Here is a 26,273-nt window from a genome sequence, read left to right as displayed (position 1 = left end):
AAAATGTACAAAGAAGCAAGATGTTCATTCATTAAAATAAATATACGAAAATGGAAACAATCTAAATATATGTGTATATAATGTGGAAGTGATTAAAAAAGCAATAGTACGTCTACACAATGGAATGATACAAGCCATTTAAAATCATATTTTAAAGAATAGTGAACATAATGGAGCATACCCAAGACTTACTAATAAATGAACAACAATAACAAAAACCCCAGATTAAAATAAATATGATTTGTGCATGCACATGCATACATGTTCACTTGCAGAGAGAGAAAATTATGTATATCACAGCTACAAGGGGTTGGGAAGCAGGGGAGAGAAAGAGGGAAAGATAGATACTCCAAACACAAAAAGGAGTTTTCTCTGGTTGGAGCAATTATGGGTCATTTTTAATCACCTCTTTAGTGCTTTTCTGTATTTTTCCAACATCTCTATAATACTAAGTGGGACCCCACACACACACGCACAAGTCCTAATGGCAGTTATTTACTCTGTGAGGTGGGATTATGTGATGTTAATTTCCTTCTTTATAAGTTTCTGTGACTCGAAATTCATTCTTTCATTCAATATTTATTGACTGTTATGTAACCAGAAACTGTTCAAAGCACTGGATACAGGAATAAACAAAGTAGGAAAAAAAAAAATCTGTGCCCTGGTGGAGTATATACTGTACTGCGGAGCAAAAGACAATAAAATAAATAAGAAAAATATATAGTATGTTACCTGGTGATGGTTACCTTAAAGGAAAAAATGGAGGAGTAGGAAAGAAAGTGGGAGAGATGGGGTTACAATTTTAACCAGGGTGTGAGAGAGGGTCTCTTTAACCAAGAGACCTCCAACCAGGGTCTCACTGAGAAGCCAGCACTGGAGTAACGACCTGAGGAGTAAGCCTTGTGGCCAGCTGGGGGAAGAGACTTCCAAGTAGAGGAAAGAGCGAGTGCAAAAGCCCTGTGGTGGGAGTGGGTCTGGCCTGTGTGGGGAATGGCAAAGTGGCCGGTTTACTGGGGGAAGTACGTGAGAGACAGAAGAGGGAACAGGATTCTAATGCATGTAGACCAATATAGAGTCTCAGGTTTTTACCCTGCATGAGATGCTGAGCTTTAATCAGAGGTGTGGCAAATTCGACTTTTAACAGGATCACACTGGCTGCTGTGGTAGGAAAGGACAGAGGTGAGGGGTGGAGTACAAGGGGAGAAAGGGAGACCAGTTGGAAGTTCCACAATAAGCCAGGAAAAAAAATTAGAGATTAGTCCAGCATCTAGCATGGGGCCTGCCACAAAATAGTCATTCAAATGGAAAAAAAAGTCATCTAATGTGATTTATTTTGCATGGTTTATTCTTCTTCACAAAATACTTTTCATTTCTCAAAATTTTCAAGTCATTCAAAGTATTTCATTTGGTCTCCATAGCTTACTGCTCTTACTGGGATATCCTCCCACCTTAAAATCATAAAGCTTTCTCTTTTTTTAAGCTTTTTATTTTATACTGGAGTACAGTTGATTAACAACGTTCTGATAATTTCAGGTATACAGCAAAGTGATTCAGTTATACATATACATGTACCTATTTTTTTTTCAAATTCTTTTCCCATTTAGGTTGTTACATAATATTGAGCAGAGTTCCCTGTGTTATACAGTAGGTCCTTGTTGGTTATGCATTTTAAGTATAGCAGTGTGTACATGTCAGTCCCAAACTCCCTAGCTATCCCTTCCCTCCACCCTTCCCCCGCTGGGGAATTAAGCTCTCTAAGTCTGTGAGTCTGTTTCTGTTTTGTAAATAAGTTCATTACAATCATTTCTTTTTAGATTCCCCATATAAGCAATATACGATATTTCGCTGTCTGACTTCACTCGGTATGACAATCTCTAGGTCCAACCATGTTGCTGCAAATGACATTATTTCATTCTTTTTTTTTTTAATTTAAAAAAATTTTTAAATCAAAGAATTTTTTTTATTTTTGGCTGTGTTGGGTCTTCACTGCTGCATGTGAGCTTTCTCTAGTTGCGGTTGAGCGGGGGCTGCTCTTCGTTGCGGTGCGCGGGCTTCTCATTGTGGTGGCTTCTCTTGTGGAGCACAGGCTCTAGCCACACGGGCTTCAGTACTTGCGGCACACGGGCTCAGTAGTTGTGGCTGGCGGGCTCTAGAGCGCAGGCTCAGTAGTTGTGGCACATTGGCTGGTTCCCCCGCAGCATGTGGGATCTTCCCGGACCAGCGCTTGAACCTGTGTCCCCTGCATTGGCAGGTGGATTCTTAACCACTGTGCCACCAGGGAAGCCCTATTTCATTCTTTTTAATGGCTGAGTGATAGTCCATTGTATATATGTACCAAATCTTCTTTATCCATTCCTCTGTCGATGGACATTTAGGTTGCTTCCATGTCTTGGCTATTGTAAACAGTGCTGCAATGAACATTGGGGTGCATGTATCCTTTTGGACCGTGTTTTTCTTCGGATATATGCCCAGGAGTGGGATTGAAGGATCATATGGTAGTTCTATTTTTAGTTTTTTAAGGAACCTCCATACTGTTCTCTGTAGTGGCTGTGACAGTTTACATTCCCACCAACAGTGTAGGAGGGTTCCCTTCTCTCCACACCCTCTCCAGCATTTGCTGTTTGTGGATTTTTTGATGATGGCCATTTTAACTGGTGTGAGGTGATATCTCATTGTAGTTTTGATTTGCATTTCTCTAATGTCTAGTGATGTTGAACATCTTTTCACATGCCTCTTGGCCATCTGTATGTTTTCTTTGAAGGAATGTCTATTTAGGTCTTCTGCCCATTTTTTGATTGGGTTGTTAAAGCTTTCTTTATGTATCCCACTAGTAAATAAAAGTCTACTCCAGACTGTGTCAAATCAACTGAAAACGCATGCATGGCTTCCCTTCAGTGTAAGAATTTTCATGCATTGCTATTTCTATTCTACTATATTTCCAATATATGTATTGTCTGATTAAGTTTTCCAGTTACTAGACAATGTTCAAGTTTAAGAGTTTTTTTAATCAAAACTACAATGAGATATCATCTCACACCAGTCAGAATGGCCATCATCAAAAAATCTAGAAACAATAAATGCTGGAGAGGGTGTGGAGAAAAGGGAACACTCCTGCACTGCTGGTGGGAATGTGAATTGGTTCAGCCACTATGGAGAACAGTATGGAGGTTCCTTAAAAAACTACAAATAGAACTACCATACGACCCAGCAATCCCACTACTGGGCATATACCCTGGGAAAACCAAAATTCAAAGAGTCATGTACCAAAATGTTCATTGCAGCTCTATTTACAACAGCCCGGAGATGGAAACAACCTAAGTGCCCATCATCGGATGAATGGATAAAGAAGATGTGGCACATATATACAATGGAATATTACTCAGCCATAAAAAGAAACGAAATTGAGCTATTTGTAATGAGATGGATAGACCTAGAGTCTGTCATACAGAGTGAGGTAAGTCAGAAAGAGAAAGACAAATACCGTATGCTAACACATATATATGGAATTTAAGAAAAAAAAAATGTCATGAAGAACCTAGGGGTAAGACAGGAATAAAGACACAGACCTACTGGAGAACGGACTTGAGGATATGGGGAGGGGGAAGGGTGAGCTGTGACAGGGCGAGAGAGTGGCATGGACATATATACACTAACAAACATAAGGTAGATATCTAGTGGGAAGCAGCCGCATAGCACAGGGAGATCAGCTCGGTGCTTTGTGACCGCCTGGAGGGGTGGGATAGGGAGGGTGGGAGGGAGGGAGACGCAAGAGGGAGGAGATGTGGGAACATATGTATATGTATAACTCATTCACTTTGTTATAAAGCAGAAACTAACACACCATTGTAAAGCAATTATACTCCAATAAAGATGTTAAAAAAAAAAGACATAAGGTAAACATTTATCAAGTTTAAGAGTGTTTGCCTAATCTATTCATTACTTCTGTTTCATTTTATTTATTTATTTTCTTTCTTTATTTATTTTTGTTATTCAGTTTAACTTCCCTCAAGAAAAAATGGTTTCTCACTGCAAAGGGGAATAATAAAATTAAGCCATATAAATCAACATGATGGAAGTCAAACTAATCTGTTGAGCATCAACAGATGGCACATATATGGGAGTAAAATATTCTTGTATAATATTTATAACCAAAACCAAACCACCACTACTACACACAGGAGAGAAGGAAATATTCCAGTAGAATCCTGAAAAGTCCAGAGAAGTGGCACAGTATAAAATCATAGCCCTTAATTATTTGTATAGAAGGGAAAAAACTGTTATCAGCTTAGCAAGGAATTGTTACTTGGGCCAGAACCTTATCCTAGTTATTTTGATTGAAGACATATTTGCTAATGAGAGACACATGTCTAATATGCTAGATAATTATAATTAGCATATATATCCAGAATATCAGAGAGAGAGAACTATAGTTAAAACCCAAGCTGGAAAGTCATACAATGGGTAACTGAAGAAACACTCCCACCAGCTCCAGGATTATGCTCAATGTTATTGAGAATACTTTGGAATCGGCATTTCTCATAGCAGGGGCATCGTGGTGTCTTTGGGAATTGGGGAAATCCAGTCCAGGATGACAGCAGTGCAGTTCCTATGTAAGCAGTGTTTGAGCATGAACAGCAGGGCCCTTATCTAAGCAAGAACAGGCCTCCAGGCATCATTCACAGCCGCTTTAACATCGCTACCCTCCATTTTTCTGGCTCTCAAATTCTCTTACATCAATAGGTCCACTCCACTGTAATCAATATTTTTCATGTTTCACATCAGTGTTAGAGGTTCTAACACTAATTCACTCCCACAAATCTCTTCTCTTTCTACAAAGTTATATAAGGAAAGAAAAGCTTTGGAAAGTCATTGTTGACCCAGGTGACACAGCTTCGGTGGGGTAGGGACAGAAACCCACTGGCAAGGGCTGAAAAGAGGAGGAGCTGCATACAGAGGAAGAACAACAAAACCATTTCTCCAAGAAGCCTGGCTCTGATTTCGAGAGAGGTCAGCAGCTAGAAGAGGATTCAGGGCCAAGGGAGGGGTTTTTTGGTTTGTTTTAAGGTGGGAGAGATTTAAGGAAAATCAAAGAACACAAGAAAAATGTCAAAGTGAGCGGGACAGGGGGAGAGAGGAGGCTCGGGTAAATAGACTGGAACTATACGAGAGAAGTGGAATAATTAACGGAGCAAGAAAATCAGACGGAAGAGGCTAAAGGAGGAGCTCTCCATTGAACCAGAGATGTTCCCCTGGGGCGGACCCCTGCAGTGGGTGAGCCCAGGTGCACATGGGGACAGAATGCCTGCTTTGTGAGTGGAGACACGAGGTCGCACTGCAGTGTAAGCTGATGGTTAAGGAAGGAGACAAGATGAGCATCTGAAGCAAAAATACCGTAAGGAACAGGAAAGATAACTGACAGGTAGAAGTATTAACAAAGGGCTGCAAATAAGACAATCCAAGCCCAACTTTTCTCTAGAAAACAAGTCCTACCACCCAACCAAGTAAATCTTTCACAGTCCACAAACACTACCCCTTTTCTTTTGTGTTGTACTGCTCAAACTCTAAGGGAAAAAATGCCAAAGTCTCTTTCCTAGGGCAAATCTGGAGGCAAAGATCTGACAGAAGTTCATAGTAAAGAAATCCAATATCTCAAAAAAACAAAGTCCACATTTTCAGCTTTTTTAATAGTGGTAGTTTTACTGTTACCAGAAGAATACAAAATATGGCCTTGGGATTGCTTTGGGCTATAACATCACCACCCATTTCTGATTTTCTAGTCCTGTGGTTTTGCTATGAAACATAAAGCGTTTTCAGCTTTTCTATGTAATCACTCTTCTGATTTGTGAGGGATTTTTCCATGCACATTCTACAAAGCACTGATTTTATGGGGATGATAGGATACACACAGTGTATCCCTCAGTGTTGGACAGATTTTGTATTATACACTTTGCTCTAAATTAAGCCTCTATCCAAGTAAAAAGAATGAGGTTACAAGCATTAGGTGTTTGGGACAATTACCATGGTGTGTGTGTGTGTGTTGGAGGGAGGGGTGAAGAGATTGAGAGGGAAAGAAGGGGGAATATGGACAACAGGTCACCTGAGGCAAGTGTAAGCAAAAGGACTATAGATAAAAACAGACCCAAGAGGCTGGATTAGAGCTTTCTTTAGTGGACAAGAGGACAAGCCTTAATTGAAAATCTTAACTGGAGGATTAAGTCTCTCTGCTCATCAAGTTCAGAACTGACAGGGTGAAGGAAAGGGCTACGTCAAGCCCTAGCCAAACTAAATGCAACATGAGCTTTATGGAATGGAGGCATAGGCCCGATTCCTTTCTCTCTTGCAAATACGCTCCCCATGAAGGAAACCCTAAGAGCCACCTGCCACAGGCACACACCAAAGGGAGGAGAGAGCATTGAGGGAGGGCTCTGAGTTTCAGTTGGAAATGTTGGAAAGCAGGCAAAACATCTCAAACACTGAGAGCATGAGGCATAGCTCTGCAGGTGAGCAAAGCAACATACACCCCATGGTGTGCAACACCAGGCACCACATTCCCCATGACTCCAATGTTTCACAAGCCCTCCCCTGACCTCAGTCTTGGTAGAAACCCCGAGCCAGCTCTCCCCTCAGGACACACCTGACTTCGCTAGCAGCCCCTGTTACTCATTCTCCCATACTCAACATACCAAAGGGCAAGGGGACCCATCAGTATTGCACAGTTCCCCACTGCCCCTTCCAGGCAGTCATACCCTCCAATTCCCTGCAGAAGCCCTTCCTGGCCAGTGCTCATCGCCCTGCACCACAGACCTGCTCTCATTCATCACATGTCCTCCCAGGGAGTGACACCATCCAAGCTAGGGACCTGAGAGACATGTTAGACACCACCCTGGCCTAATATGGCCCACATCCAGGGCATCACAAGGTCCTTTGAAGTCTACCCCCTACAACTCTGGAATACTTTCCACCTACCTCTCTTCCCAACTGTCTCAGACCAGGTCCTTCAGGTCTTATGCTTAGGCCAGAATGGGAAGATCCTTGGTACCTCTTGTACATCTGGATCCTCTTCCAGGCCATGTCTACCTTCTAACTTCCGAGGCTTCGTTTGATCAGGGCTCCAGAAGACAAAACGTGGGTAAAAGAGCTGTGGACATTGTCTTGTCAGCCAATGAGCCCTAAAGACCCACAATCAACTGGGTCAGTGTTTTTGGTTGTCCTAATGTCTACAACTAAATCAACCATGATGGACAGATATGGTAAGAGAACAAAGAAATATCAGGCTACTGGAAATGTCCAAAGTTCCATACCCAACCAGCAAACCACTTATAGAACAAGCACGGACTTCATTACTATTAAAATACTCTGGCCTCACCTCATCCCGACAAAAACAACACTGAGCCTTGCTAGCAGCTTCCCATGAACCGGTCAGTGCCAGTAATACACAATGAAATGATATTTTAAATGTGCCAGTTTCTAGAAATATAATATCCACCAACTTTGAGCAAAACTGGAGAAAAAGCTTCCTAGACCAGGTGAAATCTTCAAAATGAGAATGTTAATTTCCAAAAAGATGTTTTCCTGGGCCAGATCTAAGGAAGAAAACATGCAATTTGACATGCCAGGAAATGACTTAAAGGTCCTCTGAAGGCAAAGGGGGGCAAGTTAATTCGGCTCTGAGGTACAAAGGCCAGCCTCAAGAATGTGATTTTCATGGCACCAAAGAGAGAACATCCAGTCCAGTACTGAGAAACACCTCGGGAAAAGAGCAGTGACCAAGAGAAGGATTCTGAGCAGTCCCTGTTTCTACGTAGGATCTGCAGCTCAGAAAAGAACTAGTCTCAGGCTAAAACAGTCATCAGTCCATCAAAAGCTCAGACTTAAAAAGAGGGATCAATAAACCCATAATTATTGAGCATTTTCTACTCAAAAGGCAGTAATACCGAAGTAATGCCATCAGACTGTCCTCTAAAGGTAAAATGTTCAGTCAACCAACCAGTTGTTTAATAAGCACAATGCCAAGCAAAAACGGTTGACAAATCCTTTCTCTGAATGAGCTTCATTAACTTTCTGGTTCTGCTAATATATGAACAAAGTCAGGATGAATTTCACAGACCAGCAAGTTTATACCGAAAACTTGACTCAATGAAACATAAATGAAGAAGTTATTGTCTTCTGTGATTTAGAAAACAAAAATTTAAGAAGCATCTCAGTGTAATAAGTCAAATATAAGAACTCAGGTATAAGGCAGTCAAATTAAAAGGAAGTCATCAAAGAACCCAGTCCTGGACCTCAAGTTAAGGGAAGAGCAATTCTAATGTACCAAAAGTCAGGACCTCAAGAAAAAAGATCAATTATTAACCAAATCTTCAAATCTAAAAGAGAAGAGAATTTTTACCATTCAATTACCTAAACCACCAAAGTGGTTTCTAAAACATTTGTTTCCTGACAAGATCATGTGAGCCCTGGATTGATCAGTCAACACCAAATTGCTACTGACCTACTTCCACATACATGACAAAGCTTTCTTGGTATACCAAAAAAACCCCTTACTTGAAATTTTACCATTTTAAAGTAATTCATACTCTATTTGGTTCACCACAATATTTGCTTGGCAACTACAAAGGCATTTAGGCTACTAGTGGTACTTGGCTCTTCTGGAAAGAAAAAAAATGGGCAAATACACGTATTTTAAATTATTTACTTCATTTTTAACTCCCAGGTAAAAAGGAATAGAAGTGGTCACAACGATTGGGTCTGGAAATGACCCAAGGGCTCTACGTGGCCAACTTGATACTTCTTTCACCTTTGAAGACCTGACTTTTCTTTCTACAGTGAGTCAGTCTGCATTAGTCCTAAGTCTGAGCAAAACTCTCAGCCAGAGACCCTGAGAGTAAAGACAGCTGAACGGTGTGCCTGGATCATGATGGTGGCAAGCTGCACCGGGGCCCACCTTGGAGAGCAGCATTTGGTCGCCAACCCTGTGCATCTCAGAGAAATATTTTGCAGGGGAGGAAAGAAAAGGAAATGAAATCTTTTGCAAATAACACCTACTCTCAACCCTGACCTGACATTAATCCATTTTCACCTTTGAATTAGAGGAAAAGATAAAGAAACAGAAGAGGGAAAGATGGAAGAGAAGAAGAGATAATAATGAAGAACGTTACAATACAGAACACTGGTTAAAGGTTCTGGAGTCAGACAGACCTCAGTTTGATCCCAGTCCTGCCATTTAACAACTTTGTGTTAGACTTGGCCACTCTGCTTAAGCATCATGAATCTTCGTTTTCTCATCTGTAAAACGGAATTAATAATACCCTACTGGGTAGTTGTGAGGAATAAAAAAAGAAAGATAAGTATGTAAAGCATTTAGCATGCTGCTTGCCACAGAGCAAGGTGGTCAATATACAGTAGCTGAAGAAAGAAGAGGGGAGAGGATAGGAGGGGAGAGGAAAAAAGTCTCCAGGGCTCAAAGAACACCCTAAACTCGGGACACCTTACGTGCTTTATAATCGATCTGAAAACATTTCCTAATGACTACATAATTAGCACTGTGCTTCATTCAGCAATGAATGTGTCCTCACCCTCCTCCTCTCATGGTACATACAGTCCAGCCCAGGAAACAGAAATCACACACGTGAAATATGTAAAAATTAACCTACGTTGTACTAAGTTGTTAAATATTCCACATGTAGTAAAGCAAGCGCTGAGGCCACTTGGAGCGGGGGGCCAGTGAGCACTGGCTTGCGGGGGGCAAGTGTCCGGGAGTGGGTGTCAGAGACAGACGTGAATAGACTTATAGGAGAAGGTGGGGGAGGCATGTCTGGCAAAGAAAAAGCCTGAGTTTTGCCACTGAAACACTGAGGATGCGAGCAGGGAGTCATGGAGTGAGGAGAGCCTGGGTTAGGGCAGGGACAGGCAAAAAGCAGCAAGTTTGGGAGCCATTCAAAGCAAAAATGGACAGGACTTTGGAATTGAATATGAAAAATAAAAAAGAGGGGTCTGCCTGCATCTCTTTTGGATTCTTCATTCTCGTTTGAGGCCAAGAGTGCTTATTTCCACCTTCCTGGTATTTTTTAGGAGGAAGACAAAGCACACTCTTCTCTTTGCCTGATGGCGGTTGGCGTCCCCTTTCTCGATAACCAGGCTGCATAGGGCAAGGTTTACAAATGCAGGCTCAGCTGGGTCCGTATCCCAGCTCTCCCACTCACTAGCTGTGTGGTCTCAGGCAAGCAAGCTAAGCTCCCAGGCCTCAGTTTCCTTATCTGTGAAAGAGAGGGTAATTCTGATACATCTCTCACAGACTGTTGAGAGTATAAGTGAATCAAAACATTTAACATTTTCATCCTCATTTGTCAGAGGATAAAGCTGAGGCACAGGGCTTCCCTGGTGGCACAGTGGTTGAGAGTCCGCCTGCCGATGCAGGGGACACGGGTTCATGCCCCGGTCCGGGAAGACCCCACATGCCGCGGAGCGGCTGGGCCCGTGAGCCATGGCCGCTGAGCCTGCCCGTCCGGAGCCTGTGCTCCGCAACGAGAGAGGCCGCAACAGTGAGAGGCCCGCGTACCGCCAAAAAAAAAAACATTTAACAAATTCCTTAATTCAGGAAAACTTAGAACAGTGCCTGGCACAGAGGCACAAATCCTATGTTCAGTAATTATCATTATTATTGTTTTATCGTTTACCTTAATCTTTAGCCAGAATATATCCACAGGAAGTGCAAAGAATCATCTCACACATGACTAAGGAGGAGGAACCAAGGGGAAACCCATCTTGGAATTGCAAGTTCATCCAAAACTACCGCTGATGGTGAAACCCCCAGGCAAGACTCAGACAATCCACTGTCACATAGAGGATTTGCACACATACCTGGCTTGGTGAATGGCCTCCATCCACTCTTTACCGTCCTGCTCCTCCTCACAGCGCAGCTCTAGTGGTTTCTGACCTTCGTGGCCAAAAAAAACAGTAAAGTAATACTGGAAAGAAAAACAAACAAAGTAATGTTTTATTTTTCAGGCATTACAGCATAACAACATGATATTTCCCTACAAAGGCTATCTGTTTACAAAACGCATCAGCATTACGTAAATCATATTTCAAAGTGTAATGACACTCCCAGCCCACCTGGCAATGACTTTCTACCTAGAAGATACCATAGGATGCATCTTAACATCCCTCAGTAAGATTCAACTCACAATATCTCAGATACAGAAAAGGTATTTGATAAAATTCTACACAAACACACGATTAGAATTCTTTGCAAACTCCAAAGTGAAATTTCTGAACCTGATAAAGGATATCAAGCAGAAACTTACTACAAACATTTTAGCTATTGGTGAACTATTACAAGCAACCCTTCTAAAATCAAAAATAAGAAAAAATGGCGATTATCACCACTTGTATTTACGAATTCTGTCTGGAGGGCAGCATTGAAAAATAAAGGAAAAAAGAAATGGAAAACAAGGGGGAAATGTCATTTTGCACAGATGATGTGTCTACATTAAAAATTCATTGAAAAACTATTAAATAAGAACATCTCTCAAAATTGTTGAATATAAAATCAATACACGAAAATTTATTGCACTTTGACACAATATCAACAAATAGGAAACAATTTTGAAAACACAGCATTTGCAATAGCAAAGAAATATAAATGACGAACCTAAGAAAATAAGTTTATCACCTCTAAAGAGTAAATTAATCTATAATTTCAATGTATTCTAATAAAATTACCAATAGGTTTTCTTTGGGTGGAATTTGACAAAAGTGAATCTAGAATCTGAGCTAGGGACAGGAGAAGCTGTCACTTTAAACCAGTCTATTTGAGGCTAGACATATTAATACCAAACTGAGACTGTCTGGGAAGGAAATATGACTGGAGAACTTTTGATTTTATGAGAATTATCAGCAATTACACTGGGCCTGCTCAAGACTTCATCCTGGGGCACAGAAAGGACCAGCCCCACATAGCTGCTCTGAGACAGAAAACCAAAGACAAAACCTGAGTTTTTTCTGTTGTCCCAACTTCCCACCCTACCCCCAAATTTCTCTTTATTCAATGTGACTGTTACATACTCATTTTCTTCAAATGAATTAAAAACCTTCAGGACAAAAGCTTTTAGTCTATAAAAAACATTGAATCACTATGATATACACCAAAACTAACATAATATTGTAAATCAACCATAACTTCAATTAAAAAAACCTTCAGGACAATAATCCTAGAGATAAATTCTTAAAGATCCTAGAATTTTTGGCACATTTTTACAAAAAAGGAAAAAAACTGGCTAAGAGACCTCGTGTTACTTGTGCATAAACCATCAGCCAACGGAGGACATGTCTGTGAGATAATCCACCGCACTTCCCCAAGGACAGTCTTTAGCCCCGTAAATGACAAGCTGTCTTTAATTCTTAAACCTCTCGAACAGCCAGAGGACTAAATGCTATGAACTAGGGGGAAATAATCTGATGAAAAGGCCACTAAGAATGGGAAGAATTGACTTTAGCACTGTATTCAATAAAGCTCCATTTAAATTTGAGAGGAAAGGAGTCGAAACTCAACAAAATAACAGATCAGTGGCTTAAAGGGCAATCCTATAAGTGATGGCATTTCAGCAACAGCTGGTTACCAGCCAAAGGCCAGATGCCCCGTCCAGGAAGAGGAAACATTTAATGAACCTGATATTGAAAGGCTGCTGCTCGGGAACCCAATTAAAAGCCACCTTTAAAAGACAGCAAGGTAATTATATTAGCAGAGTACATCCAAAGGTTAGACTATGTCTCAGGCGTGACAATGATGGAAAAAGTTTTGAGAAGTACAGGTTACGTTTCCAGGAGTTCAAATTCAGCTCAACCACAAATACTCAAACACTGCCTCTACATGTACCTGCAAATTATTCAACTTAAACCATTCATCAAAAAGTTTTCTTTGTGTATTCTGGCCTCATTCTGATATGAACTCAGTATACCATGGATCTATGTGTCAGACCTGGGGCTTTAGGGGTCCCCTTGGGGATCAAAAGCATCAGCAGACACCCTTGATGGTACTCTGTGACCTCTGACCTGCCCCACTGCAGGAAACTAGGAGGGGAAGTTCCAAAGTACTGGGTCATCGTGAAGTGCAAGGAAGAATTAAAACAGTGATGACCTTGTTTATGTCTTTAAATTCAACATCTACAATGGCAGTGAGCTTCCCTTCTTTTTCTCCCTGGATAGGTTCACCTATTCCCAAATATATTTCTCCAGGCAGATGCTCTCCCAGTGCCCGCCCCCATATTTGTGCCATTAGCCAGCATTTCAATCAAGTCTAAACCTGAACTCACTCATTACCTTCCCTCCCTCCCTCCCACCTCCTAATGCTCCTCCTTGTACCTGCTGCCCTCGCAGCTATTCCTTCTCCACTTGTGTTTTCTCTGTCAAGTACGTCTTTGTCCAACAATTGTCCCAGCTAGGAACCCCAAAGCCACCCTCAACTTCTCCCTCTTATCAGCCCCACATTGGGTGTCACCAATGCTCCCTCCTAAGACTCTCTTCTGGCTTTTATTATCCCTCACCTAGATTACTGTAACAGCTTTATCACAGATGAAAATGACAGATATGACAACTTTGAAATACTTTACAACTGAGACTGCTTTATCTTATAGCCGGTCTCTCTCCTTCGTTACATCTCAGCTGCCATTACAGCCCAAAGTGGGAGGTTAATGGCCTCTCTGGAAGTAGGACTGGATGACCTAGGGGAGGTCCCAGTGAGTTGTGAACACAAGAAGAAATGTGGAAGAGAAGTAGTGGTGGATGTGGGTAAGAAGGTGGAAGGCAGCAGAGACACATATGGTACAGCTTCTCCCCACTTGAGCCTAAAATCTCAGAGAAGGTTGAGGACCTAGAAGGGTTGATGACAAAGCCAAAAGCCGAGGAACTTCCATACCACTTTCCTTTTGGAGCAACAGAGGATGTCATCTCACGCGATGTTCTCTTGCCCCACTCCCACCCTCATGACAACGTGGGGTGGTGACCCCATGGGTAATGACCGTATCATGTAAATCAGTAAAACTGTGTCACAGCGGTTAGGTAAAGATAGGGCCTAAGTTTTGAGTTTAGCTATACAGAGCCCCCCGAGTATTCAAGTGGTGTGATGTCCCTGAGGGTACCATGGAGGGCTGTAGAGGGAAGGGGGCTATCAGACCTCACGGGGGGGTGGGGTGGGCTATGCAGCCCCAGTAAGAGCCAAGGTGTGGCCGTGTAAGCAAAACGGACACCTGGATCCTGACTGCCCTGAGAGAGCATGGACCGCAAGTTACAGCAGCCATACACTTTAGCAACAGATGACCAAGGCAGAGCCAGAACAACACCAGACCCCAGTCGGCACCAGCAAGGACCGCCCCTCAACCTCTGATAAACACACACATACAACCTCAAGGGCATGGGACCCCCCACTTACTGAGACACCATCTTCGTGAGGCACAGAAGAGAGAATGCATTACTTTTTACATGATTGGAGCAGACTGAATTTACTACTCTCAGCTTAACGCAGGTTCTCTTTCCTCCACTTACTAAGTGGGGAAGGGGTCTTAAGGAGAAAGTCTGGTCAACTTTAAGGAAAAAAATGGTTTTGAACATCTAAGTGCAGTGAGGGTAACTCTACAACCCTGTCCGCAGTCTTATCCAGCTCCCTCCAGCCCAAACATGGTGGCCAGAGTTCTCTTCCTAAAAGATAAATCTGAGCTTTCGTATCCGCTTACAAACCCTCGCTGGTATTCTCAAACACCCACATCAACTGGCCCCATTCTCCATTTTTAACCTCATTTCTGCCTCTTTCCTACAAAGTACACCACACTCCAGCCAATCAACCCATCACTCCCCCAAGAAGACAGACAAGCTGTTTCCTCAGCCTCCTGCTACTGACAGAGTATGGTCTCCAGAGTCACCAAACCTGGGTGCGAATCCTGACTCCTCCAAGTGGTAACTCTGAGACCTTGGGCAGGTCATGCAACCTTTCCGAGACTGAGCTTCCCCTGGTCTATGAGAGGATAGAGAGGAAAGAGACCTTACAGGATTGATTAGCTGACATGCAGTGCCTGCACCCAGAAGGCACTTAACAAATGTTAATTCCCTTCCGTCTCAGTGCATCTCTGTCTTGACTTTCTTCATCTCCAGTCCCTTCTCCACCTACACACCCTTATTGAACTTTCATGACTCATGTCACGAACCATCAATTCTGCTAAGAATCTTTCCCAGGCACCTTCTGGCAAAAAGAAGTCCCTCTCTCCTCTGGCAATAACCCCATGCACATTGTTCTCACATCACCTTAGAGTCGTCCATGCATGTGTCTCTCTTCCTTGCGGGACTTGTCCCTTTGTACCCTTGATCATAGCACTGTGCTGGGCACACACAAATCCCTCAATAATGTTTGGTGAATAAACGATCATCAGTAAAGAAACATGAGGTATAGTTAACCTAATAACTTTGCTTCAAACAGCCACACATGACAATTTCGTGACTATATAATCACATCCAGGTAGACATCCAGAGAAAAGATTCAGAAAGACCCCGAAAGCTACCAAATACATATTTTTATAAGACAGAAAACAGAACATTATGATGTTCTTTACAACCCCCTAGACAAGCAATAAGAACAGATACTGTAGGTTGGCAGATTCACCAAAGGGTCTTACCTCTTACCTACAATAACCATAAAATGCCAGAAAGACAACATAATGAACAGATCTATGAAATTTAAATGTTCAGGGTCCCATTGGTATCTATTGATGCTTTATAGGAATTTTCGTTTTTCAATTGTCTGGTTTTTATTATAATGGGTTTGCTGCTGTTTATGCTATGTGTTTTTGCAGAAAGAACAAATGTAACCCAATATGAGGACACAAGCTCACTTAAAACTCTGGTCCTCAGGCTTCTGCAAGTTAACAAGTTTATAGCTAAAACAGTGGCGGTTGCTGGAGGATGGTATTATAGGACCACTTCCGCATTCTACATTTCTGCATTGTTTGAATCATTTACCATAAAGACATAAAGCTATGTAGCCAACAAAAACATGCTCATTCCATTTTCAAATTGAGTCATTTATAATAAACACATATAACTATATAATCAGCGATAAAGATAGTATCCATTTTCAAAACTATGTCTAGGTCTTTATAATACTACTTATATACCCAGAAAAAGTAAATGATGTTGGTCAAATCAATGATTGTTCAAAAGAATATTAAAAACCACTGTGGGTTTTCTTAAAGTATTTGGCAGAAAAATAATCTCTTTTAAAAAAAACTGCTGTGCCATATGTATTATTATTTTGATGGTACTTCAGGCTTTTAAATTATTACATATGTTGTTGACATTTTTCAGTTTCAGATTAAGAGAACTAAAACCAACGCTCTCTGCAGGCTTTGAGGCAGAAAATCCTCCTCGAATCCTCTTCCCACACTTGGCTCCTGGCTGGGAGGGATGGGAGGCCCTACAGAACTTGCTACGGTCTCCTCTCCAGAGGCCACATTTCTGACCCTGCGAGTCAGACACTGGATGGGATTAAAAAAAAAAAGATGGATGCCTTCCAAATGTTCCCAGCTTGGTGACTTACACACATGGGGCTAATGATCATGAAAACAGAGCAGCCTGGAGTGGCAGTGCCTCTGGGACCACAGCATGGCTCTAAAGCCAGGAGGAGCTCTCAAACTCCACCCGGGCCTTGGGGTCTGGCCTTCCTAGTCCCCAGGAATGTGAATAACGCTACCAAGTGGCCCTCTGCAGCCCGGAGCACATTCCTCCTGCAGCAGCCCCATGCTTTGCTATGACCATCCACGTCAGTCAGAAGGGAGACTCCAAGTGTCCCTGGATGTGGAGATGGATGAAAACCATGGACAGCACTTCTCCAGTCTAGGTGCATCTCCCAAGCAATAACAAACTCTGTGCTCATGTTAATCTTGCTATGATTCATTACCTCCTGCTCTTTCTCCCTTCTTCCCTTTCTTCTTCTTTCTGTAACTGCTTGTAGAGTGGAAAAAATGCATTTTAAACATTTGATACATTTGACGAAACAGAGCTTTATGTGCCCTTATACTAATTTTCACTCCTAGGGGTTTAACTTCACCCAAACTGATAACTAGCTTTACCATTCACAGGAACTTCAATTAATGTTCCTAGTATGTGACTGGCCCTCTGTAAGAGAAAAGTATCCCACCCCTGAGCCCTAGAGGCAAAGACAGATCGCTCTAAATCTGATTTGCTGCCACTGACCTGGCAGTGTGTGAGAGAGAGATAAGAGAAGACAGACTGAAAATAACATTCAGGTGGGCATAAAAAAAGGGGAAATACGTCATGTTTTTTGATACCATCCCCTCCCCTCCTCCTCCTGGCATTCCTACTCTTTTGTATTTCCTGCCATTGAAATGTTACTTGCAAGGGACTTCTCTGCCCACTGCACCTGGTCACCACTGTGCCAGCCGATGGGGCACACACTGAAGAAGAAAAGCCTAAAGCATTATATCCTGGACCCAGCACCATTGGTCTCTGGAAGGGAAATCATTTCACTCTCCTGCCTCAGGCACTGTTTTTATATAGTGGGATAATTTCTTGACCACAACTCTATCTCATGGGTACTTTTAGCTCCAAAGAAGACTGTGTAAATTAAAGGAGACCGTATTTTCCAACTACTTCATAGACTCCATCTTTTCATATCATGGTTACATGCTGAAGCTCATTCTTTTTTTTTTTTTTAATTCATTGGTTTATCTATTTATTTATTTGGTCCTCGTTGATGTGTGCAGGATTTCTCTAGTTGTGGTGGTGTGCGGGCTTCTCATTGTGGTGGCCTCTCCTGTTGTGGAGCACAGACTCTAGGCATGCAGGCTTCAGTAGTTGTGGCTCGCGGGCTCTAGAGCGCAGGCTCAGTAGTTGTGGTGCATGGGCTTAGTTGCTCCGTGGCATGTGGGGTCCTCCCGGACCAGGGATCGAACCTGTGTCCCCTGCATTGGCAGGCAGATTCCCAACCACTGCGCTACCAAGGAAGTCCCTAAAGCTCATTCTTTATTGTTAAAACATATGTCAAATCTCCCAACTACTTCCTCCTACTACTTCAAATCTCCTCCTACTTCCTTCCTTTGTTCCTTCTTAAGAACAAAGACTTAAGGTGCTGAAGGCTTTCTCCCTCCCCACTGGTTCACTATCTTTTCAACTCTGAGATTCAGAGGTCTTGCCATGGGCATATTCATTTCAGTACAAGCCGACTTCACAGATTCATGTCGCACCTGAGCAAGCAGTGTGGTTCCACAGAAGGTGCCCGAGGCTAGCAGGAGGGACATCAGGATTCTGAGTGTGAATCCTGACAAATTCCTCTCGTGCTGTTTGTTCTTGGGCGAAGTGAAGACAAGGCCACCTCTCCTACTAACCCCAAGGTGAAGATAAAATGCAATAACACACATCAAAGTGTCTTGAAAAGCATGAAGTGTGTCTTGTCATTCCTGTGGTGGTAGAACTGTCAGATCTCACCGGGAAAGCAGTCACCTCGAGTCTGCCTCGGACACTGCACTTATTCCAGCTCTGCAAAACTGGGTAATTCAAGTGTTCCTCCTGCCTTCTCCCCACTGCTTTCCTCAGATAATAGTGCATGGGGGAAAAAAACGATGTATTAAAATTATAAACCAGCACACTGGGTACCTGGTAATTAAGAAGAGATCATACTGTTTTTATTATGGTGGTTGTTGGTTGTTTTGTTCTTGTGGATTTTTGTGTGTGTGTGGTTGTTTGACAGTCATGATGAAAAGATTTCTAATTTTCCCAAAGGCTTAGAGAAGAGCTGCATTTTGAATTTTCAATAACATGCAAGAATTTGCTAAATGACTTGTCCCAACAGAAGCCAACACACAGGCTTTAAACTTGAAACGATGAATACAGCAGAGTATTAACATGCATAAAATCCACACTATGCTACAATATCAGCATTTAAGAACTGCCTCAGAATGTATTCTTCTATTAAACATATTTAAATGGACAGGAATTGAACTTAGAATCCAGCTTAAGGAGTAAGAGTTTGACTGCCTCCTACTGTGGTTTCCTACCACAACAGGAAAAATACATTGTGTCTGGCTTCCAAATTTCAGAGAGAAGTGAGTCAAATTAAACTGTGCCAAGGGGTCAGAAAGCCTTTCATTTTAAGAATGGCTAAAAGAACTTGATATATTTGGATGCACTTCAAATCTCTGAAAGATCATCATATAAAAATTGCAACAGAGAAACTTTCAGCAACCAAGGGATCTGAGCTCCCATAAATCACCAGTTATACTGAAATTTATGAAAAAGGAAGCATGATACATGGTGGCTTAAGTCATCATCCCTGACTCACAGGAAAAGGCAATGATTCCTCTTCATGTTTTGTTACATTCTCACTTAAGTGCATTCCTCTTATATTACCACTCCAGAGGGGACAGATGTTATTGACGATAACATTTGATCTTTGTGAGTGGCTTCACCCCATCCCCAGTCCTCCTGTTTACTTACTATCTTTAAAGAGAGACATCTAACTCATGTCTGCCTAGAGCCACCAACTGAGCACACTTGTGAATTCAGTCACCAATGTCACAGCCTTCTCGTACAGCAAGGCAGCTAAACTTTAGCACCATTCCAGTGTCCATTCTATCCTGGCCTCTCCTGAACTAGTCTGGAACTTCTAACTTCACATGAAACCTCCAAAACCTTTTTACTTCATGCCATCTTCATCACTTTCTCATTTCAACCATTGGTTTTACGTATTTCCCATTTGCCAACCATAATCTCATTTGTGTAAAAGTACGTACAGTGAAAATGTATGCTGTTATTAACACCTAGGTTAGTTAGTCCCACTTGGCAGAGAAGAGAATTCTTCAACAAAGAGACTTGAGTAAGTGCTGGAGTTCCCCTGTTGCTGCAAGGAAATTTTTTGAGGTGCTCTGTCAAAGAAGGACAGTGGTTATGCCAAAAAGTGGGCAGGGGAAATATGTCTAATGAGACCAACTTCAGATTTATCCTGTGTAGCTCCAGAAGGCGCAAACAGGAATAAAAGGTTAAAGTGAGAGATTTGGAAGACCGTTCTAAAAACGGGATGGGATGCTGCTGCCAGCTGACCATATCTCAATGGTGTTTAGAAAGGGATTCCTGCCCTTGGAAAACAGAACCAGATGGCCTCTAATATACCACAGTATCAAAATCCTTTAGTAGCTGTAACATACTCTAGAATTTTACCATTAAGGTATGCAATAGAGGAGGCACATAAACAACAGTTAGACCACCGCTCTGATTTTGCTGTTCAATATCTCAGTTTTTATTGCATGGCAATTTACCAACGTGGGAGTAAAAGGAAATACAGGTCTAAATAAAGAAATAATTAGTGCCTTTGAAGAGGTAAAGTCTTTTATGACATTGTGCCTGGTTTATATTGATAATCATCAGTTACACTTATCAGATCAACTAAGAACCACTGTTGCACTGATGTGTCTTTTTGTTTTTTTGGTTTTTTTTTTTTGCACTGATGGTTTTTAATCAGAAGCATTGGGTTCGTAACAGTACAAAACTGACAGAAAGAGTCCTTTGAAATCTTATTTCATTCTTTACATTTTAAGTGCTAACTACTCAGCAATAATTATTAGCACTTTAATTCATTGAGCAAACCTCAAAGATGGAAGCCCTAATAATAATGGTAATCAAATAATAATGATCAAATGCATAGCTCATGGATAATATAAAAAGATTAATTAATTAATTAATTTTATTTATTTATTTAATAAATAGAGAAGTTTTCTAAATCAATAAGGAAAAGCCAAATATCCTAATAGAAATGTGGGAAAAGAAACAGAATATTCATTTACCCACAAACAAAACAAAAATTGACACAAATAGGTGAAAATATGAAAAAGAAATGCATATTAGTACATTAAGACTATCTCTTCAAATTGCAATTTTATAAATAACAAAATCCAGAGTTAGGAAGTGTAATGTGCTGATTGAAATAAAAATGGCTACAAACTTCGTGGAGATGGTTGGCAATTTATATCACAGACTTTAAACTATTCTCTGATACTAATGAAATCATTAAAAATACATTCAAAGACTTATGTCTAAGAATGTTTATAGCATCACTAACAATAATAAGTGTCCAAAAATAGGGGACAAATTAAATTATGGGATATTTAAACTGGAACACTCTGAGCAATTAAATTAATAATCACACTCTGTAAGAATATTTTCAGGCTAGCCCCTGAACTATGCATAACAGGAAAAATTCCAAGGAACCCTGTGAAAAGTAACAGCTACAAGACTGAAAAGACTGATCAAAGATTTCAGCTACTACCTGCCACAGGAAGACAGAGTCTAGAAATTGAGTCTGCCAAGTAAGCTGCGTGCTAGAATAAAAATGAACATTCTTCAAAGGAAAACAACATAATCTAGAGTCTTTAAAATGTATTATCCAATATGTCCAATATATGCTAAAAGATCAGTAGGAAAAAAACAACAGGAAAACTAGGGCCATAATCCTGAGAAAATATGACACAGATGTTGAAATTAGCAGACAGAACTTCAAAGCAGTTATTTAAAATGTAGACAAAGACAAAGGAAAAGAGAGTTATAAAGAGAACACAGATGGGGAATCTCAGCAAAGAAATGGAATTCTAAAAAAGGAGCAAATGGAAATTTTAGAAATGAAAAGCATAACAACTGAAATGAAAAAATTAAATGGATAAACATAATTGCAGATTAGAGACTGCTGTTTCCAATGAAAGGGTAAACGTAGTAAACCTGCCACAAAGGAGACAGCTGATCTCCTTAAAAATGGTACCATATGAAGGCTCAGTGTTGATCTCCATTGCTGTCAGTTTGGACATTTAGCACAACAAGAGCTAGATCAGTCTTAGTAAGAATAAACTTATTATGTTGGGCCCATGAGTAGCCTCCCTCTCTGCCACAATGGTCATTTTGTTCATATGCTCATTGTATCAGCACTGGGGTGACCAGTGACACACATTATCTGAAATAAAGTGGCCTGGTCAGTTTGTCGATTTGGTTGTTTAGTACCAAGTAAACTGCCTGCTAGAATAAGAAATGAACACTCTTCAGAGGAAAATAGAATAGAACAGAATCCAGAGTCTTTAAATCTCTCTAGTGGATGCTGCAGAGATTGTCGCACTTGGGGCTCACTCCTATTTGTCCATCCACATGCTTCTACTCAGGTCTTGCTATCCCCAAACTTCTAATCCTTTTCCTTCCAGGTCTTTGATGCCAGCCAGAACATTCACCACTTCCCATAAGTTTGTATATGTTTGAGTCTCAGACCACTTCTCTTCCCACACAAAGTGGATGATCAGGGGCACAGTCTGATAGTCTACCCATTGGGAGAACTTCTCATCACAGTCTTTCAAGGCCATTTGGAGCTGACCCATCCGCAACCCAAGCTTGGGCTTTTCCCTTTTCCTTCATTGAGTGGTACAGGATCCCCTATGCAGCCACAGGCATTAGCTGAGAAAGGGGTGCTGGTGTAACAGTGGTGGATGCCGTGGAGGTAAAAAGTAAAAACTGTGTGTCAGAGCTGTCTCACCACAGGCTGAAATGGTTGGACCTTTATACCACTGCCTCACTCAGTCACTGAATGTGGGCTGCTTCAGGAAGAGTGTAATCTTGGACAAGGCAGCTCTCTGCAGCTGTGGTAGACTCTGAAGGAGCTGACAGCTAGAGATTGTCTGCTGACCAACTCCCTGCAGCTGGGTAGCAACTCTTTCTTTGAAGGGGGATCTGGCTGATGCACCTCCATGCCTAGCAAAATCTCAAATGTCCTTCAACAGGTGAATAATAATGTGGTACATTAGTACAATGGAAAACTATTCAGCAAGAAATAAATAACTGCTGATACTCAAATAAACGTGTATGAATCTCCCCATAAACTATTAATAATTATACAGGAAAAAGCAACTTTGGTGAAGAACTCTGGCAGACACCACCACAACCAAATGAATAAGCTAAAGAAAAATTATGAATTTACACCTATGGAAAGGGAGAGAGAGAGAGAGAGAGAAAGTAAATGGGGCAAAGTATTCATACCTACTGAATCTGGGTAAAGGACATACAGGAGTTCTTTGCACTACTCTTGCAATTTTACTAAAGTTTGAGATAATGACAAAATTTGAAGTTTTTAAAAGTTAGGTTGCTAGAAGGCAAATTCACAGTCATATCTCCACATATCTAAGGATCTGCTTGTAAAAGTTCAGTTACACTATAACATTTCCATTGACAGGGGAAAAGGTCAGTAAGTCAAAAAAGCAGGATTTAGAGCGATAGATGGAATGCAACTAACCATTTACTCTAAAAGAAAAAGAAATATATGTAACATCTATTTATTTATAATATGTATGTTTGTAAACAGATAAAGAAATATATTGAAAACACGTACTAAATGAAGAAAAGGTAAAAGCAAATCCCATCATCCAGTAATTCTACTTCCTAAGAAACACTCAAAGAGCACATACAAAGATGTTCATTGCAATACTGTTTTAAGAGCCAGAAAAAGACCACAATCTAAATATCTATCAATAAAAGGATAGCTAAATACATTATAGTAAACCATGAATAAGTAGTTTAAAAGAATGAGTTCTACATGTACCAACATTTATAGGAAAGTCAATAAAAGCAAGCTAGAGAATACAGAATTAACATTTATGAAAAAGTGTTAATGAAAAAAAAGGGAGAAAAAAATGAAAATGTTAACAGCAGTTACTCCTTAGTAATTATTATCTTCTTATTTATACACTTTATGCATTTTTCAAATTAGCCATAATGAGCATATACACTTTAAAGACATAAATATAAATAGTCCTATGAATGGTAAAGATTTGAAAAATACTCAGGGTCAATTAGACATTTTCCTGCTTTAAAACAAAACAAATAATGCTACAGCATCGCAACGTAAAAAAGAGGGCTATATGGTATGCATTTACTTATAAGCAGAAAAATGTACAATGAATTGCTGGAAACATTTATGTAAATAAAAGGACTTGGAGCACATCTGGTGGACATGCCTGGCTATTAAATACCAAAGGAGCGGGATTAGGAAGGGAGCTCAAAATGTTTTCTGAATGTGAACTATTAATGATGGTTTTGCTGGGCCTCTTCCCCAAAAAAAGACTTTTAATATTAAAAATACATTGTCACCTCATCTGTTGATAGCTGAAAGCTTATGGCTGTCAGACATTTAAAAGAAAACGACAATCTCAAATCTCCACAATCAGAATGGCTAAGAATACCAAACTTCAGTCCTGGAAAAGAAAATTCACACATGCACATGTTCATTAGCTACGGCTTTACATTGTTGCTGCTTCTCCAAAACTCCTCAAAAAGCTAAACCTCTCCCAAATTCTCCAAAGCAGGGTGTCTTTAATTTAGTTTATGCCACACTCTAATTTCTCTTTGAGGAAGACATAACAAGTAATTCAGCCTATGCCTTATGCATTTGGTTCTTTTTTTCATCGTGAAAATACAAGCCAAATGCCATGGCTTTTGTCTACCACCTATGTAAATTATTTACCCCTTTTGAAAAAGTTTATTTTTTGCACATGAAAATAATCACATTAATCATATAAATACAGAAAATATAGAGAAGCAAAATTAGAGGGGGAAATTTATCCATAATCCCAACATCACCCAAAGACAATCACTGTTAAACTTTGATGTATTTCAATACATTCTATTTTCTAAAAGCCAGTTTAATATAGTTGAGCTCATGCTGCATGTGCAATGTTACTCCAGTTTTTTTCAAGTTACATGATAACCTAAATATGTTTCCATGTTACTTAAAATGTGGTAAACATTTATAAAAGCCTGTAGAGCATTGCACAGAGAGGATATACTACAGTTTACTTAAATGTATTTGCTTTTTTTTTTTTTTTTTTTTTTTCGTTACGCGGGCCTCTCACTGTTGTGGCCTCTCCCGTTGCGGAGCACAGGCTCTGGACGCGCAGGCTCAGCGGCCATGGCTCACGGGTCCAGCCGCTCCGCGGCATGTGGGATCTTCCCGGACCAGGGTACGAACCAGTGTTTCCTGCATCGACAGGCGGACTCTCAACCACTGCGCCACCAGGGAAGCCCTATTTGCTTATTTTTGAAACATTTAGAAGGTTTTCAATTATTCCTCATAACATTTTGGTACATAAAATTTTTAATTTGAATATTGAGTTAGTCCGTTGATTGAGATTCTCAAGAGTGGACAAAAGATATGAATAGTTTGGGTTTTTTTTTTTTAACTTGTTTTTAGATTTTCTTTAGGGATCTTTACTCCATGTTTGCCAAGGTTGACACAAGGCTGCATCTGACGGGCACGATAATCAGCTACTCAAACGACAAACAACACTCACACCACAATTCCAGCAACTGAGTGGCCCCATTCGTGAAACTATAACTGGACATTATAAGCAGCTACCCTCTGGGAGCTGACACTCTCAGGGGAGCTTCTCTAACCTGGGCAGCATATGATGTTCATGTCTGCATGTTCATGTCTGGGCATATGAATAGCTAACATCTATTCAGTGCTTAACATACGCCAGGCATTGTACTAAGATTCCTTCTGTACTTTCTCATTTAATTCTCACCATGACTCCATGACTTATTCCCATTTTACAGATAGGGAAATAGGCTTAAAGAAGCATGACAGTCATCCCCAATCCACCAGGGCACGTGCTCTAAGTTGTAGGCCCAGGACAGTAATGGACTCACATTCAACCAAACACACTGCTTCCTATTCTCTGCTGTGAAAGCTTAACACATGGCAAAGCTAGCCAGGTCATATGAGTCTAAATCCCTGGACTCTGACACAAAGGTCTGCTCTGCTGAGCCAACTCACCACAAAGGATGGACCACGTGGGAAGGAGAAATAGATGGGCTGGAACCTGGATAGACAGTAGGTATGTCCAGAAAATAAATTTCCAAACATTATCAAGTCTACACAGTTTTACCCCTGAATTTTATAATGTTCCTATCGGTTACCCTAACCATTTCTATCCTCATTTCTAATCTTTATATCAACAGCCCAAGAGACAGCAGGTGCCATAAAAAAGGAAAGGAGGGAGGGAGGGAAAAAGAGAAAGGAGGAGGGAGGAAGATATCCACTAAATATTTATCAACCACCTTATTTTAGAAAGTATCATGCTGGTATGTTATACACACACACGCACACACACACACACACACACACACACACAAACATACATATCACTCTCTGGTCTTAAGGGCATTACTATTTAGCTAAAGAGCCAAATTAG

At 40.9% G+C, this 26,273-nt stretch overlaps 1 protein-coding gene across 1 annotated transcript in view; it reads right to left on the bottom strand.

The window, feature by feature from the left end:
• Positions 1-26,273, bottom strand: part of RASGRF2 (Ras protein specific guanine nucleotide releasing factor 2) — a 257,405-nt gene that overhangs the window by 162,709 nt on the left and 68,423 nt on the right. Inside the window, exon 3 of the mRNA XM_089909081.1 lies at positions 10,861-10,967. Coding sequence (XP_089765207.1) covers positions 10,861-10,967 — 107 coding nt within the window. The remainder of the gene's footprint in view (positions 1-10,860; positions 10,968-26,273) is intronic.

This window comes from Delphinapterus leucas, chromosome 3 (genome assembly GCF_059928025.1).
Source record: "Delphinapterus leucas isolate spDelLeu-1000000601 "Yukka" chromosome 3, BTC_Dleu_Yukka2, whole genome shotgun sequence".
Taxonomy (NCBI): domain Eukaryota; kingdom Metazoa; phylum Chordata; class Mammalia; order Artiodactyla; family Monodontidae; genus Delphinapterus; species Delphinapterus leucas.
Note: the sequence above shows the minus strand (reverse complement) of the source record. Positions and strands in the feature narration are given on the sequence as shown.